The sequence below is a fragment of the Ornithorhynchus anatinus genome, chromosome 19, assembly GCF_004115215.2.
Source record: "Ornithorhynchus anatinus isolate Pmale09 chromosome 19, mOrnAna1.pri.v4, whole genome shotgun sequence".
Taxonomy (NCBI): domain Eukaryota; kingdom Metazoa; phylum Chordata; class Mammalia; order Monotremata; family Ornithorhynchidae; genus Ornithorhynchus; species Ornithorhynchus anatinus.
Window position 1 is genome coordinate 26,694,319 of NC_041746.1, and position 13,455 is coordinate 26,707,773.

At 51.6% G+C, this 13,455-nt stretch overlaps 2 protein-coding genes across 5 annotated transcripts in view; one reads left to right on the top strand and one right to left on the bottom strand.

The window, feature by feature from the left end:
- Window positions 1-8,813, top strand: part of NT5E (5'-nucleotidase ecto) — a 30,371-nt gene extending 21,558 nt beyond the window's left edge. The window contains 8 exon segments of the mRNA XM_029047250.2: window positions 1,344-1,541; window positions 2,317-2,471; window positions 3,785-3,890; window positions 5,220-5,380; window positions 6,830-6,878; window positions 6,881-7,042; window positions 7,433-7,507; window positions 7,510-8,813. Of these exon segments, the coding sequence (XP_028903083.2) occupies window positions 1,344-1,541; window positions 2,317-2,471; window positions 3,785-3,890; window positions 5,220-5,380; window positions 6,830-6,878; window positions 6,881-7,042; window positions 7,433-7,507; window positions 7,510-7,640 (1,037 nt within the window). The 3' untranslated portion in view covers window positions 7,641-8,813.
- Window positions 8,814-12,113: 3,300 nt separating this feature from the next.
- SNX14 (sorting nexin 14) overlaps window positions 12,114-13,455 on the bottom strand; it is a 41,962-nt gene continuing 40,620 nt past the window's right edge. For all 4 annotated transcript variants that reach the window (XM_029047137.2, XM_029047140.2, XM_029047138.2 and 1 more), the window contains 2 exons: window positions 12,518-12,574; window positions 12,114-12,321 (listed from right to left, as the gene is read on the bottom strand). In XM_029047137.2, the coding sequence (XP_028902970.1) occupies window positions 12,283-12,321; window positions 12,518-12,574 (96 nt within the window). In that variant the 3' untranslated portion in view covers window positions 12,114-12,282. The remainder of the gene's footprint in view (window positions 12,322-12,517; window positions 12,575-13,455) is intronic.

Genomic DNA, 13,455 nt, shown 5'->3' on the forward strand with positions numbered 1-13,455 from the left:
TCTACTTCAAATCACCTTTTCCCTGTTAGCAAGAGGCCTGTGGAAAGGGAGAGGAACAGAGTAGCCTGGGCCAGAACAGCCTAGATCTTTTCAGGCATCATAACCAATCTTTAGTGTCTCCTAAAGACTGAGTCACCAAATCCACCCCCTCAGGGGCCTTGGATGGATTTGTGAGTTTCCTGGGTTCTGCCATGCCTGCTCCGAGATTTAGCAGAGCAGGAATTAGGTGGTGGGAAGGCCTCGATAAATGATGTTGGTGAGGCCCGGGGCAATACTCACGTGATTGCAAGCTTTTCTTGGGCAGGAAAGATCTGCTTCTGTTGTATTTTCCCAAGCACCTAGCATTCTATGCGCCAGTCAGTGGGAGCTCAGTAAATACCATCACTGCTGCTACTATTTCCATTACTCTCTCCAAGTGTTCCCGTGAGACACTGAGCCGATGTTCCAGTAAACCCATCAGAGACTCTTGGATCTGACTGAGGATTTGGGCCATGCTGGGCTGCCAGAAATAATGGCGGATTGTTGGTCATTCTCCCAGATGGCTCAGCCCCTGGGATCCTGTGCACACGCACAAATGCTGAAAAATCCTTCTGCCTGGGCTACCCAGAAGGCGGACAGCCCCACCCTGTAGACACACACACAAATGCCAGAAAATCCTTCTGTCTGTGCTTCCCCAGGAAGGCAGACAGCCCTTCTCAGCACAGTCACCTGCACCCCACCTCTCCCTGAAATCATCTTCCATTCTCCTCTGCCCCACTTCTTGTGTGAGCCAGAAGTGCATCATGACTGAGAAGTGAATGCTTTGGTCCAGGCTGAGCTCACCTTTCCTCCTCCTCCCTGGTCCTGGTCCTTCCCTGCCCACTTCAGGGATGGTTGGGGATGTAATCAGAAGCTTTGAGATGGGAAGAGGGCTCTGGTCACCTAGTCCAGTATGGGGAGGGGGCCGGTTGAATGCTCTGTCTGCCCCAAGATTTCTGGGAAAAATGTTCATTACTGCGCTGATCAAACAGTCAGGGCTGAGCTGCTTACCTTATAACTCCCCTGTCACTTAGCACAGTGCTCAGCACAGAGTAAGCCCTTGATGAATGCCACAATTGGCGGAGGTGGCAGTCTTAGGGAAACAAAATTGGAAATTGAAGGGGTTGAGGGACCCCAAAATAGGGTTCCTGTGTGGTGCCAGGCAGGACTGTAAATAGATGATTTATCCAAACTCTGTGGCCCCTAGCTTCGCCTTTACCCTCCTCAGGAGCCCTGAGGGAGGGCGGGGCACCCAAACCCTCCCAGGCCCATGGGGACACCCTTGCCCAGACTCACATGGATGCCTGTGTATGGGTCTGTTTCAGGAACTCCGCCATCCATCGAGGTCCCAGCTGGAGCTTATCCTTTCATCGTCACGTCGGAAGACGGCCGCCGTGTCCCGGTGGTCCAGGCTTATGCATTTGGAAAATATCTTGGGCATCTGCAAGTCGTATTTGATGAGGCCGGAAATGTCATCTCATCTTCGGGAAACCCCATCCTTCTCAATGACAGCATCCCCGAAGGTATGTGACCTCCCTCCTTGGCCTATTTCTCCCTAGTTCAGTGGTATTTATTGGGGGATCACTGTTTGTGGAGCACTGTACTAAGCCTTTTGGAGAGTAGAATATAATAGAGTTGGTAGACGTGATCCCTGCCCTCAGATAAGGAGCATACTTCCTGCCTTCTAGTCCTGCCTCAGACTCCTGCCCTTCTCGTTGCCCACCCTCACAACACACACCCTTCCTCTCCCTCGGCCTACCTGGCAGAGCCCTCTTTCAGCTCCGTCACCCTGACCGAGGGCCAGAGGCAGTGGTAGCCCTCAGGGACGGGGTGGCTGCCAGCTGTAGACTAGCCCGATGGTGCACTCTGGGTGATGTGGAAGTGGCAGGGAGAGTTGGCAGTGGGGTCAAGGAGCCAGGATTGCCAGGCAGCAGCACAGCGAGAGCTAGATGGTAGGATACAGTGAAAATTTTGCATCAGCTCTGAGCCGGGCGTTGTCACTTTCCCAGCAGTCCTCCGCTTACACTCACACTGCTCCTGGGAGACTAGGATGGACAAGGACTATTTGCTCCATTTTACTGAGGGGGAAATTGGAGCCCAGAGAGGGTAAGTAACTTACCCAAGGTCACACAGCAAGGTAATTCATTTTCTGGGGTTTCTGATTCATCTCCACGATGCTATTGGAAGGACAGGGTGAGATTTCCTCAGGGAATAGACAAGCACAAAACCTCCCTGAGAACATGAGGAATAAAGTCAGCAGGCCATTGATGATGATCGAACGGCGTATCTCTCTCCTAGACCCAAGCATTAAAGCAGAACTGGACAAGTGGAAGGTCATGTTGACAAACTACTCTTCCCAGGAGTTGGGGAGAACTGCTGTTTTCTTGAATGGCAGCACACAATCCTGCCGGTTTGAAGAGTGCAACTTGGGGAATCTGATATGCGATGCTATGGTAAGTCCCTGGGTGTCAGACTGCCCCCGGGAGGAATGCAGCGCAGTGGTCTGAGGGAAGACTTGTTGCTGCTACCAGCAGGCCATTCATTCATTCGATCGTATTTATTGAGCACTTACTGTGTGCAGAGCACTGTACTAAGCACTTGGAAAGTACAATTCAGCAATAGAGACAATCCCTGCCCTAACGGGCTTACAGTCACTCAGTGAACTCCAAACCCCAAGGCCCGAAGCTCCTGAGCTCCTTGCCCAACCACACGGGGCCAGAGGCATGAAGGGGATTGCTGAACTGTGGGAGGGAACCGGCCCATAGAGAGGAGGAATCCCAAGTGGTGCCTACCTCCCACTCTCAGGAACGACGGCTTCGGCCTGCCCAATCTAGACTTCCTGGAGCTAGTCACTGGTCAGAAAGAGGCAGCTTGTTGTAGTGTTCTTAGGGCTGGTCCGTCTGTTCCGTCTGGATGTGATGCATCCAGAGCCCGGCGGACTACAAACTCTGTGGAGAGCAGTGGGCGTCTCGGCCGGCGTCCAACTGGCTGACCTGTCCCCCAGGGTTCCTGCTGCACTGTTGACAGAAGAAGATGGAAGGGAGGGTGATCTCCAGGGTAGCCTGGCTGTGAGGTCGCCTCTGCTCAGGATCCCGGATAGAGTCCCCCGATTGCCTCAGAGGGCTGCCAGTTGGACCGAGCCCTAGTCTTGGGGCACCCGCTGCTCCCTGTTCAGCTTCAGCCCATCACTTCAGTTCTGTAACATGGAAATAATCTCCAGTACCAATAATCTCCAGTACCAACCGGGTCCTGGCTGGAAAGGTCTGGGGACTCCTAGGGCAGTAGGCAGGGACAGGCCCAGCACCCAAAGAGGCAGGGCTGCCCAGATTTGGGATCCACGAAGGAGTGGGGAAGGCCAGTGGTGGAACAGCACTTCCACCACTGCTTCCCACCAGGCCAACCTGAGTAAGGCCTAGTTCCCCAGCCGAGTCTGGTGTGGGCTCAGACAGGGCCCGGCGCAACCCAGGACTCGCTTGGGGGGCCATACCTGGGACTGGGCTGTTGCCCTCACGGAGAGGGCCTGGACCCACTTTCTCAGGCCTGGGAGAGACTGGGATCAACCTCCGCGAACTTAGTAACATGGTTCCTTTCCCCTGCCTGCCCACCGAAGCGCAGTACTTGAGGGCACAGTGCCTGAGAGCTGGTGCCCCTTGTCAAAGCAAGAGGAGCATCATGCGGGGCTGGGTGCATATGCCTGTAGAGCTCCTGGCCCTCCCGGGAGGGATTGGCTGTGGAGGCAGTCGATCACTCTGTGCTAACATTACAGATTCACAACAATCTCAAACACCCAGACGAGCTGAGGTGGAACCACGTTTCCATGTGCATCATGAATGGAGGCGGCATTCGGGCATCCATTAGTGAAAAGAACAATGGTATATCCTCAAGGCGGGGGCAGGCAGGGGCAGGTAGGGGTGGTTGGGGGAGTAGCTTCACCTTCTCTGCGTGCGACCTTTTCCCTCCGAGCTTGCAGATTCGGGGGCCAGGCCTCTGCTGCTTAATTGCACACGCCCTCCCCCCACCCCCACAACATACATCCATCTCCCTAAACCAGCCGGCTGCGGGTCCCAAGGTCACCCTTGCCTGACCCACCATGAAACCTGCCTTTCTGCAGCATCGTGGGCTGCCCAAACACAAAGCATTGACAACCAATCTTTGGGGCCCAGAGAGGACAGGGCAGAAAACCAGCCAGAGCTTCAGAAGCCTGGCCACCAGGGCTCAAAGAGAGCCAGGCTTGCACTTTAGCATCTCAGATTCCCAGTCCACATCCTCGCCCCAGGGGGCTGACCCTGAGGAAGGGGACTTCTGACCCTCAGAGAGGACACCCAGCTCCCTGCCCTGGAGGGCCAGTGCTTGGATGAGACAAGCTGGGGTCGCTCAGAGTAGACTTTCTCCCACGTCCCTTCACCCTCCCAGGCCTGGTGATTGTGGCATCAAACCTCTGCCACTCTGGGTCGCTGAGGAAAAGGCCACTCCAAGGGGCCACCCTCTGGCCACCCCTGTCTGAGCGGGGGGTGCCCAGAGGAGACGGGGACCCTGCGGTGAGGCAGAGGGCAGACTCTGGGGAGAACTGCCCAGCAGGATTGAAGCAGGTGAAATTCACTTGGGGGCCAGGCCAGAAGGCATTGAGAGCCAAATAAGTGGGATTTGAGGTCTGGTCCACTTCCCCTAGCCTGCTGGACCTTTAGTCAGTGTTCCAGCCTTCAGGTGTCACCCAGGCCAGGGATGGACTGGGGCCCAGGTAAAAGTGAGGCAGGTTCTTCCTCCCCCTTCCCTGAGATGTTTTGTTAGCAGCCCATGAAAGTGGCTGAGGTCATTCAGAGGGAGTCTGCCCAGTCACCCTGTGTTCACATGATTCTTGCGATTTGTCCGGGATCCTGGAGCAATCAGAGTCCTGGCATCTATCCTGGAGTCAGTTAAAAGCTAGAGGAAGATGAGTAGCCGGGACCATTTAGGTGTAGTTCTGCCTGGAAGCAGGGGGTTGGCCTGGGTCACCTCTTAAAACCACTTCCAGCATGCTGAGATTCAATAATAACCACTCAAATCTGACCAAGGCTGGTTTAGCCTGCATATGCACACTTTTGCTCTCTCTCTCTCTGTCTCTCCCCCTCCCCCCTTGCTCTAACTGCCCCCCGTACTGAGGGAAAACTGTCTTGGGGTTTGGCATTTCTGATGACACCCACATTTCCTATGTCTCTCCTCAGGCGTAATCCACGATGAGGTGCTGACATCGGTGCTGCCCTTTGGGGGGCCACGTTCGATCTGGTGGAACTCAAACGGCTCCACCTTGCTGAAAGCCTTTGAACACAGCGTGCATCGCTACGCGGGCGGCTCCAAGGGCGAGTTCCTGCAGGCTCGGGGGTAAGTAGTCCCCTCTCTGACAGCCCCATTGCTGGGCCTCAACCCCACCACTGCCCAGGCTGGTCCTCACCGTTCCATCCTCCAGTGGGCCTGCTCTGGCCAACTCGTCTGCATGAGTGCTTGTCACAGGCAGCGGGGCATAGGCACTTGTTGAAGCTCCAGATCCGTAAGAGGTGACCAAAGGCTAGACATGGACCTTTCTCTAGGCCTAGTGGCTGGTGACCCCAGAGGTGACCTGTCCAGTCCTGCTCTGTCACTGGGCCCCTGAAACTCTCCATTTTCAGATATTTCTGGGAATTTGACCTCAGTTTTGGCATGAGGAACATTTCAGGGGTTCTCAAACCTTCAAAATGACTACAAATGAGAAGGGGGATCCGACTGCTTGGACCCCGGGATCCCAGACCAGGATTGGGGCTGGGAACAAGGTGTGACCTCCAGGTCAATAGGGGGCAGGAGGGAAGGTGGCTCTTTGGGCTGGATAACTGTTTCCTCACCCCAAGACAGGCTTCAGGTGGGTCTTCAGCGTAGGACCCACTGGCCTCACACAGGCAGTCTCCCAGCAGCAGGGAGAGGGGGCAGACATTCTCCCTAGCACAGGCCAACCCCCCAGGAGGGTAGCAGTCGGGTAGATGGTGGCCTTTCAGCTTTGTTTTCTAAGTTTGGGGTCATTTCTGAGAGTTATTCTTCTTAAATTTGGAAGCACTTCTCAGGTATTTTCCCTAGTGGATGGAATCCAAGAGATTGTTCGAATGGTTGAGAACCACTAATGGCACAGTGCGGTCACAGCGGTGGCTCAGTGGAAAGAGCACGGGCTTTGGAGTCAGGGCTCATGAGTTCGAAATCCCAGCTCTGCCACTTGTCGGCTGTGTGACTGTGGGCAAGTCACTTAACTTCTCTGTGCTTCAGTTCCCTCATCTGTAAATGGGGATTAAGACTGTGAGCCCCACGTGGGACAACCTGATTCCCCTTATGTCTACTCCAGCGCTTAGAACAGTGCTCGGCACATAGTAAGCACTTACAAATACCAACATTATTATTATTCTTGTTCTGCAGCACCCAAGGTGGGATCTCTGGGGCCAGCTTAGCCTGCCCAGGGCACTTGTCAGAATTACCTCGGGTGGGTGGCTTGGAGGTCTCTTTTCTGTCCCAGGTGCAAACTCTGAGCTTCCACTGGACCCTGTCATCCTATCCTTGTGCTTTACCTTCCCAGCTCCTTGTTTGTTTCCTCCAATTCTCTAAGGTTAAGAGAGCTGAGGTATGATTTCTCCAGGCTCTTTGTACCCACCCACTTAGAGGAGTGGCAGTTGGATGTTCATCCTTTTCTCCCATTGCTGGCACAGAAGACACTCCAGACCTGGGCCCCGTTCTGGGCCCCGGTGCTGTGCCCAAAGAAGCACGGTCCCGCTCAAGGCCACCACAGTGGCCAGGAGGGCAAGTTGCTGACCTCACCCAGTTCCTCCCTCCAGGTATCCACGTGGAGTACGCCCTTTCCAGGCCCCCTGGCACAGGGTGGCTAAGATTGAGGTCCTTTGTACCAAGTGCCGCGTGCCCCGTTACGAGCCCCTGAAACTGGACGATGTTTTACAAAGTGGTCCTGCCCGCTTCCTGGCCCAGGGCGGCGACAATTTCCAGATGATTAAAGACGGGTTACTCAAGCATGATTCCGGTAAGTCTGATGGGGAAAAAGGGGGTGCCCACCTCCCACGGAGACCCCACCCACAGGCAACCCTCTCCACAGCCAGCTCCTCCCTCCCCTGGGACCTTCCTGAAGTCTGGCCCTCCTCCTCCTGTCACACTGGACACGGGTAAAGGCACCGTGTCTCCCCCACGGTTAGCCCTGACCCATCCCAGAAACCCAGGCCCCTGATTCATATTGGTCCACATGAGGGGTGACAGAGATCAAGAGCAATAAGGATGGTGTTTTATTGCGAGCTCATTAGATGCCAAGCACTGTTTTAAGCTCTGGGGCAGATACAAGAATAAGTCAAAAGTTTCAGAAAATGTTGAAGTGCGGCAGGCCAGCTCTCTGATGGATTGTATGTTGTTTCCTATCCAGGTGATGAAGATCTCAACGTGGTGTCCCAATACATCTCCAAAATGGAAGTCATTTATCCAGCTGTCGAAGGAAGGATCAATTTTCTGCTGGCACTTGGCTCCAAGGAAACCTTATCCTCGTGTCTCTGCTCTTTGGGGCCGTGACCCCTGATTTTTCACAGATAAAAGGAGCCTCCCCCTTCCCACCTGCTGAGACGGTCCCCAACTAAAACTCCCTTACTGTTTCAGGTGCTGGTGTAGCCCTAGCCCTGGGCTCCCATGTTGATTCCTGACACCTCCCCAATTCTAAGGCATTCCTGTAATGACAGGGCTCCAGGGAGAATCCTAAAGCAAGATCCTGGGAAATAGCATCTGAGCAGAAACCCAGCCACAGGTAACCAGAGCCCATCCAAAGGGCATTGCCAATTTGGGAGTCAGTATGGCCAAGGACCCCTTCCCTCTCTAGTACAAATATTTCTGTTCCTAAAGCATTGATCTCCTTTCCCCTCCCCTGGAAAGTCACCACTCCATCCCCAGACATGTAAGCAGATTTGCTCACAGCCTCACAAGACTGGGATTAGTGCAGAATTGAGTGCCCAGATCTCCACCCCGACCCACTAGGTACAGTCTTCCGTGGCTGAGACCTGGCCCAGACAGACCCTGGTGACTCTTCTCAGGGAACACCCAACCAATCAGGAGAAAAGGTGATGGTCCCACCCTGCCATTTCAGTTAGGAGTGAAACAAAGGGCACTGGGTGCAAGTCACCATTGGCCAGGGCAGAAAGCCACCGGCAGGTGTTTAGGAAGACTTGAGGGTTACAGGAGAGCATACAACTCCGTGCAACAGAGCCAAATCACGACTTCCTGATGAGCCCAGCAACTTCCTGATGAGCCCAAGTCCTTGAGGAAAAAGACCCAACGCCCTGGTGTCAGGGCATTGTACAATGGGGAGAGATCCAAGTGGTCCTTTTTTCTAACCCCCTGCCTTGGGGCAGGGTTACACCCTAAATCTTCCCATTCAGGAGGTGCATCTAGCCTAAATCTCACCTGTCTCCAGTGAATGAAAACAAAGTACTGAAGGGGAGCAGGAAAAGAACATCAAGCCCTTTGGGCTGGGTGAGGCCCAAGCTAGCAGCTGGGTGAAGCTTTGCTTATGAGGTTTGTCCCGGGCAGATACAGAGCACCCCCATTATTTTGGGAATTCAGGCCACCTGATCACAGTTCCAGGTGAATCCATTTTATACATCCTTGGAACTAGGTGGACAAAGCTAAAATTGGAAATTGGAAAACTTTGATGTTTTTGAGTCTTGATAGCTTATTTTCACTACGTATGGGGCAAAATGTTTAACTTGTTGGAATGACAAAAAAAATTAAAGTCAGATATTGTTACTTGTCTTACTTCACTGGCTGTGGTGGAAGGGTTAACTGTAACAAGAAAAGCACACAAATCTGACTAAAATCCAAACACTAACAGACAACAAAGGCAGACTAGGCTTAAAGCATTCCGTCTCACCCTGAAAGCCGCTTCCAATCCTTTCCTCTCGATGTCTCTGGCAGGCACTGTGTACTCCTTCGTCCTTCCTCTGTGCTGGGACCCTTTTCTGACACCTGTTCAACACTCCTAGAACAATTCCTGACAGAAGTGGCATAAGACCAACCTTTGTGTGGAATCTACATGTCCTCAATGGTTCCCGTTACAGCCTGCAACAGTATTAAACAATGATAGGGCTGTCTATCCTTGGTCCTTCTAGTCTGTACAGCTCACTGTGGGCAGGACTGTATCTACCAACTCTGGTATATACCTTACTCTCCCAAGGGCTTAGAAAAGTGCTCTGCACAGAGTAAACAATAAATACCATGGATTTTTTACATTCAATCCTCAATGGATCACAGTGGAGCTAGTGTAGATGTAGAGCATTACTGTGTAGAGAACAGCACGGTGTTAGGCACTTGCCACCTGGCAACCAGCTTCAGTGCTGGCCCAAGACTAATTGCCTGAGCCAATTTCTCTCAACACCCACCTCAGCCTCCCTGCAGGTCACAGCTGGGTCCCGGGGATGGGAGACAGCAACAGGCAGCCAGCTGAGCCGTAGCCACCGTGGCCCATCAAAAGTGGCGCAAGGAAAAACCCTGTCTCCGGGGCAGAGGGTGAGCCAGCCTAGCAAAGCTTGAAACCCCGCTAGCAGGGCCACTTCTGTTTTACAGAAGAAAGTGGTTTTAGGCTAAACTGATTTAAAATAGATTTAAATTGCAGCCAGAGTTCTTAATATCAAACAGCCCTGTTTTCAGGCCAAGGAGATTCAAAGAGAGTTAATGTCCTCAGTCATAAGCATTGACTCAAGTCTGTTAAGGATCTAAGGGCCAACTGTTCTGGTGATTCCCATTAACCCCAAAATGCTCATCGGTATCTGTTATTTGTTCTTTTTTGATCCCCTAATGTGCTAATTCAGGCAGTAGCTAAATTTCTTGTGTGGTCTGGGGGTAGGCATTGGTTTCGCTCCCATGAGGTCAGTGGCTCCTCCCCTCTGCCTCTTTGGCACATGCTCTAAATAATTAGCCTGGAAGTCAAATCATACCCTGCCACCATGTCTCATCTCTATTTGACAGTACCAAGTTGGGACTCTTTTTCTCCCACCAGAACTTCCTAAAACAGCAGAGAGGGAAGTGGACAGGATTGGTGGGAAACCCTGGGATGCGGGCTGCTGGCCAGCTGACCGACCAGGTCCCCGATCCAGGAAGTGATCTGGGAGCTACCCTCCTCCCAAGAGGAAGAAACTCGGCTGGGACCAGCCTCGATCCAGAGGTATCGGAGCCATTAAGGGCTCTCTGTCCTTTTCAGATCCGAGATTTTACACTCCTGCAGCCCCGATGCTGTTGCTCCACCTGAGCAAACAGGTTTCCAGATCTGGAAAAATAATTGAAGAGTTCATGAATTACAAACTTGGAAAACGTGTTGATGCCCCAGCCCCCGTCTCCGGCAGCTACTTAGCTGAGGTGGCTGGGAGGTGGTGGTGGGGCAGGCCCTGAGGGAGGGAGGGACAGAAAGCCCACAATGTCCTGACTGTTCACCAGTGGGTCAAGGCCATAGAGCCCAGATGCAAGATACAGAGAAATGTCCTGTCTTGCCCGGTTGGGCTGAGGCACAGTGGAGCTAGGTGTAAAACTCTCAAAAGACCTGTGAGAGCACCCTGGGGCCCTGAATGGAAAATGACTTCCTTCTTCCTGGCCTATTCCTGCCTTACTTTTAAATACCCTTTGGGGTTGGGGACAGGAGGGGAACGGAAAAGGAGTCCTCAGGAAGGCATCTGCAATATATTGTGAATCGATCACTATGCAAGCTCTTACTCCATTAATCTGTGCTTTCTCCAAGCAGAGCTCTCTATAGTTGCTTGCACAGTAAGACATTTAGGAAAGGGAGGTAGCTTCGGGGAGAGGGAGGAGGAGGAGAGCAGCAAGAGAGGGGCTGTGGGGAAGAACAGGACAGGGGTGGTACAAGCTGCCTGAAAAACCTACAAATGTTTGGGGTCCTGGCTCTTCCCTTAACTCACTGGTTGCAGGCTCCAAAGGTGGCAATTTGGAACTAGAGGAAAGTTGACTCACCATCTGTACCCACCTGCTTCCTTTTCTCTTCCTTAGCTCAGCATGTCCCATTCTCATTTCCCAAGGTTACACAGATGCCAACTTTAATTTTCAAGACCAAGCCTGGTTCTCTGTCATCTACATTGCTTGAAATCTCTTTTCCCTAAATCCTCATCCATGGATGACCCTTCGGCAGTCAGCCAAATCCATTTATTGTCCACTGTCAAGTGTGGGTAAAGCGCTGGGCTGGGAGAATTTCAAAGAAAAGCGGAAAACATGGTTCCCGCCTTCTAGAAGTTTTCAGTCTCAGTAGAGAGACATGGGGCAAGAGATACAAGACAAAGTGCAGCACTGAATTGTCCACCCATAGGCAGTCAGCTTCAAGGAGCTCAGGGTAAGTATAGCTCAAAATGGTGACCAAGCCCCATAGGAGCTCAGGTTCTAGAGCACAGTGCAGACCCAGCCAGCTGGGGACTCCTGGAGCTACTCATTTTTTTTTTTCCTTTCTCACCTAAGGAAGAGGAAGGAAAATAAGCTGGAGAGAGCAGGGAGAATGGTGGGAAGGAGCATAGCGGTTGGGCTCCTTTTTAAGCCTACCTCTGCCTTAGAGTGGAAGGTGCCCAGCCAGCATACTCACACCTTTGTCTTTGGTATCCTTTGAATCTAAAGGGAAAATACTGGTAGTGCTGTGTACTGCAATCAGGAAAAAATTTAAATTAGATTAACTCTCAAAAGTGTTTGCTAGATATGCTCTTTAAAACCAATTAATCTTAACAGGCCTGTTCAACATTACAGTCTCTATAGCCCAATAAATGAAAAAACCAAAGGAAAAAGGCAAAGTGTGTAGGAAATTTTTCATTTGTTGTTAGTAGAAATGTGTTGAATATAATAAGGAAATCAAATCTGAAATTTCATCAGAGAAGAAGACCATAGCACAAAGTCTGACCTTCATCTTGTGGGAAAAATTATTTGGCAGCAAAGTTCGGGGGAGCCTGAAACTGCCCAAGTCTGCAGCTCTCTAGACGCAGTTAGAGGTTCTAAGTCTTCCTCCCTCAGCCTTTGGTTTCCTTAACCACCAGGGAGAAGTGACCTTTGACTTGAACTAAAAGAATGGGGATCCTTTCTCAATTTATATCATCTTTCAGTTGGCAACAGCCTTTATTAAAACAGAATTAACCAAACTTTCAGACCACCAGTGTCAGGATATTTACAAAAATGTACAACAGGACACTAGGAGATATCGCAATAGCGCACCACCAGGCCGCACCTGCCTGTTTATCTGGGTTTCCACTTTTACATCCAGGGTGATACAGATGTAACGTCTTTTGGTGCCTGGGGTTAAAAATAGTAAATTAGTTAACGGTAAGATACACACCACCCTCCAAACTTCCCAAAGAACTTTAACAGAGTAACAACTAGGGTGTTAGGATTCTAAGGGCCACAATTCCCCAGTAAACATCCATACCCTCTCAATGGGTAATGGGAGTGTTACCAATCTCTTTTCCCTTTCTGACATTTTGGTCCTTACCTTGTTGAGCTCTGGGAACAGCTCCTCGATCACGATATCCAAAAGAACATACGTCAGCTGGCCCGGAAAGAAACAAGACACCACTGAAGGCAGGACACAAAATGACCACTCTGACCCATGGGATAACTCGCTAGTCTTGACACTCTCTTGTTGACCCAATGTGCAAATGTGGAGCTGTGGGGAGGCAGGCTCAGCTAGAAGTGATTTCTGGCTCTAAGTGCCTGTTTGGGATATTGCAAAATTTGGGGAGGAAGTTTGCAAATTAGCTTCTTTCCCATGACATAGGTTGACCCTGAAGAGATACTACTCTAACAGAAGAGCCTACCAGCAGGAAGGCTATTGCAATTTTATGGCTGGCGTACGGGGCTTGTCCCTCCGGCTGGCATAGAGATGGATCTGGTCTGGGGAGAGGTGAGAGTAAAGGGGGAGAACGACTGGGAAGGTGGAGGAGGAGGAGGAGGGGAGAAGTAGAAGGAGAGGGAAACTGAAGAGGACTGAGCCCAGGAACCCTGCTGGAATTCCAAGGCCTGTCTTTTCCTGTGATGAGTCAACTGAGAAAAAGGAACAACTGTACTTCGGACTGGATTTTTTTTCAAATGCTCTTTGGAGCCTGGTGCTAATGATCAGTGGAAGCGCTTGGCTGCCTCATCTGCTAAACTCTTGTGTTCTTCCAATTTTGTTTACCTAATACCTAAGTTTTTTCTGAGCCAGTGGGGACATGATTTTTTATTTTTGGCAGGTGGGACAGGAATCCATCTGGTTACCACCTTGAGCCCCCTGCAGTTAACAGCCCAAACTACCAGCTGGGCAGCCAAGGGGGCGAAGGACTTAAGGAAGGTCGATAAAATCCTTGCCCTCAAGGAATGAAATCCTACTTTGAATGATTAGCCCTCTGCCAGGAATCTCCCCAGGAATCTCCTCTCTTTCTCCCTCCCCCA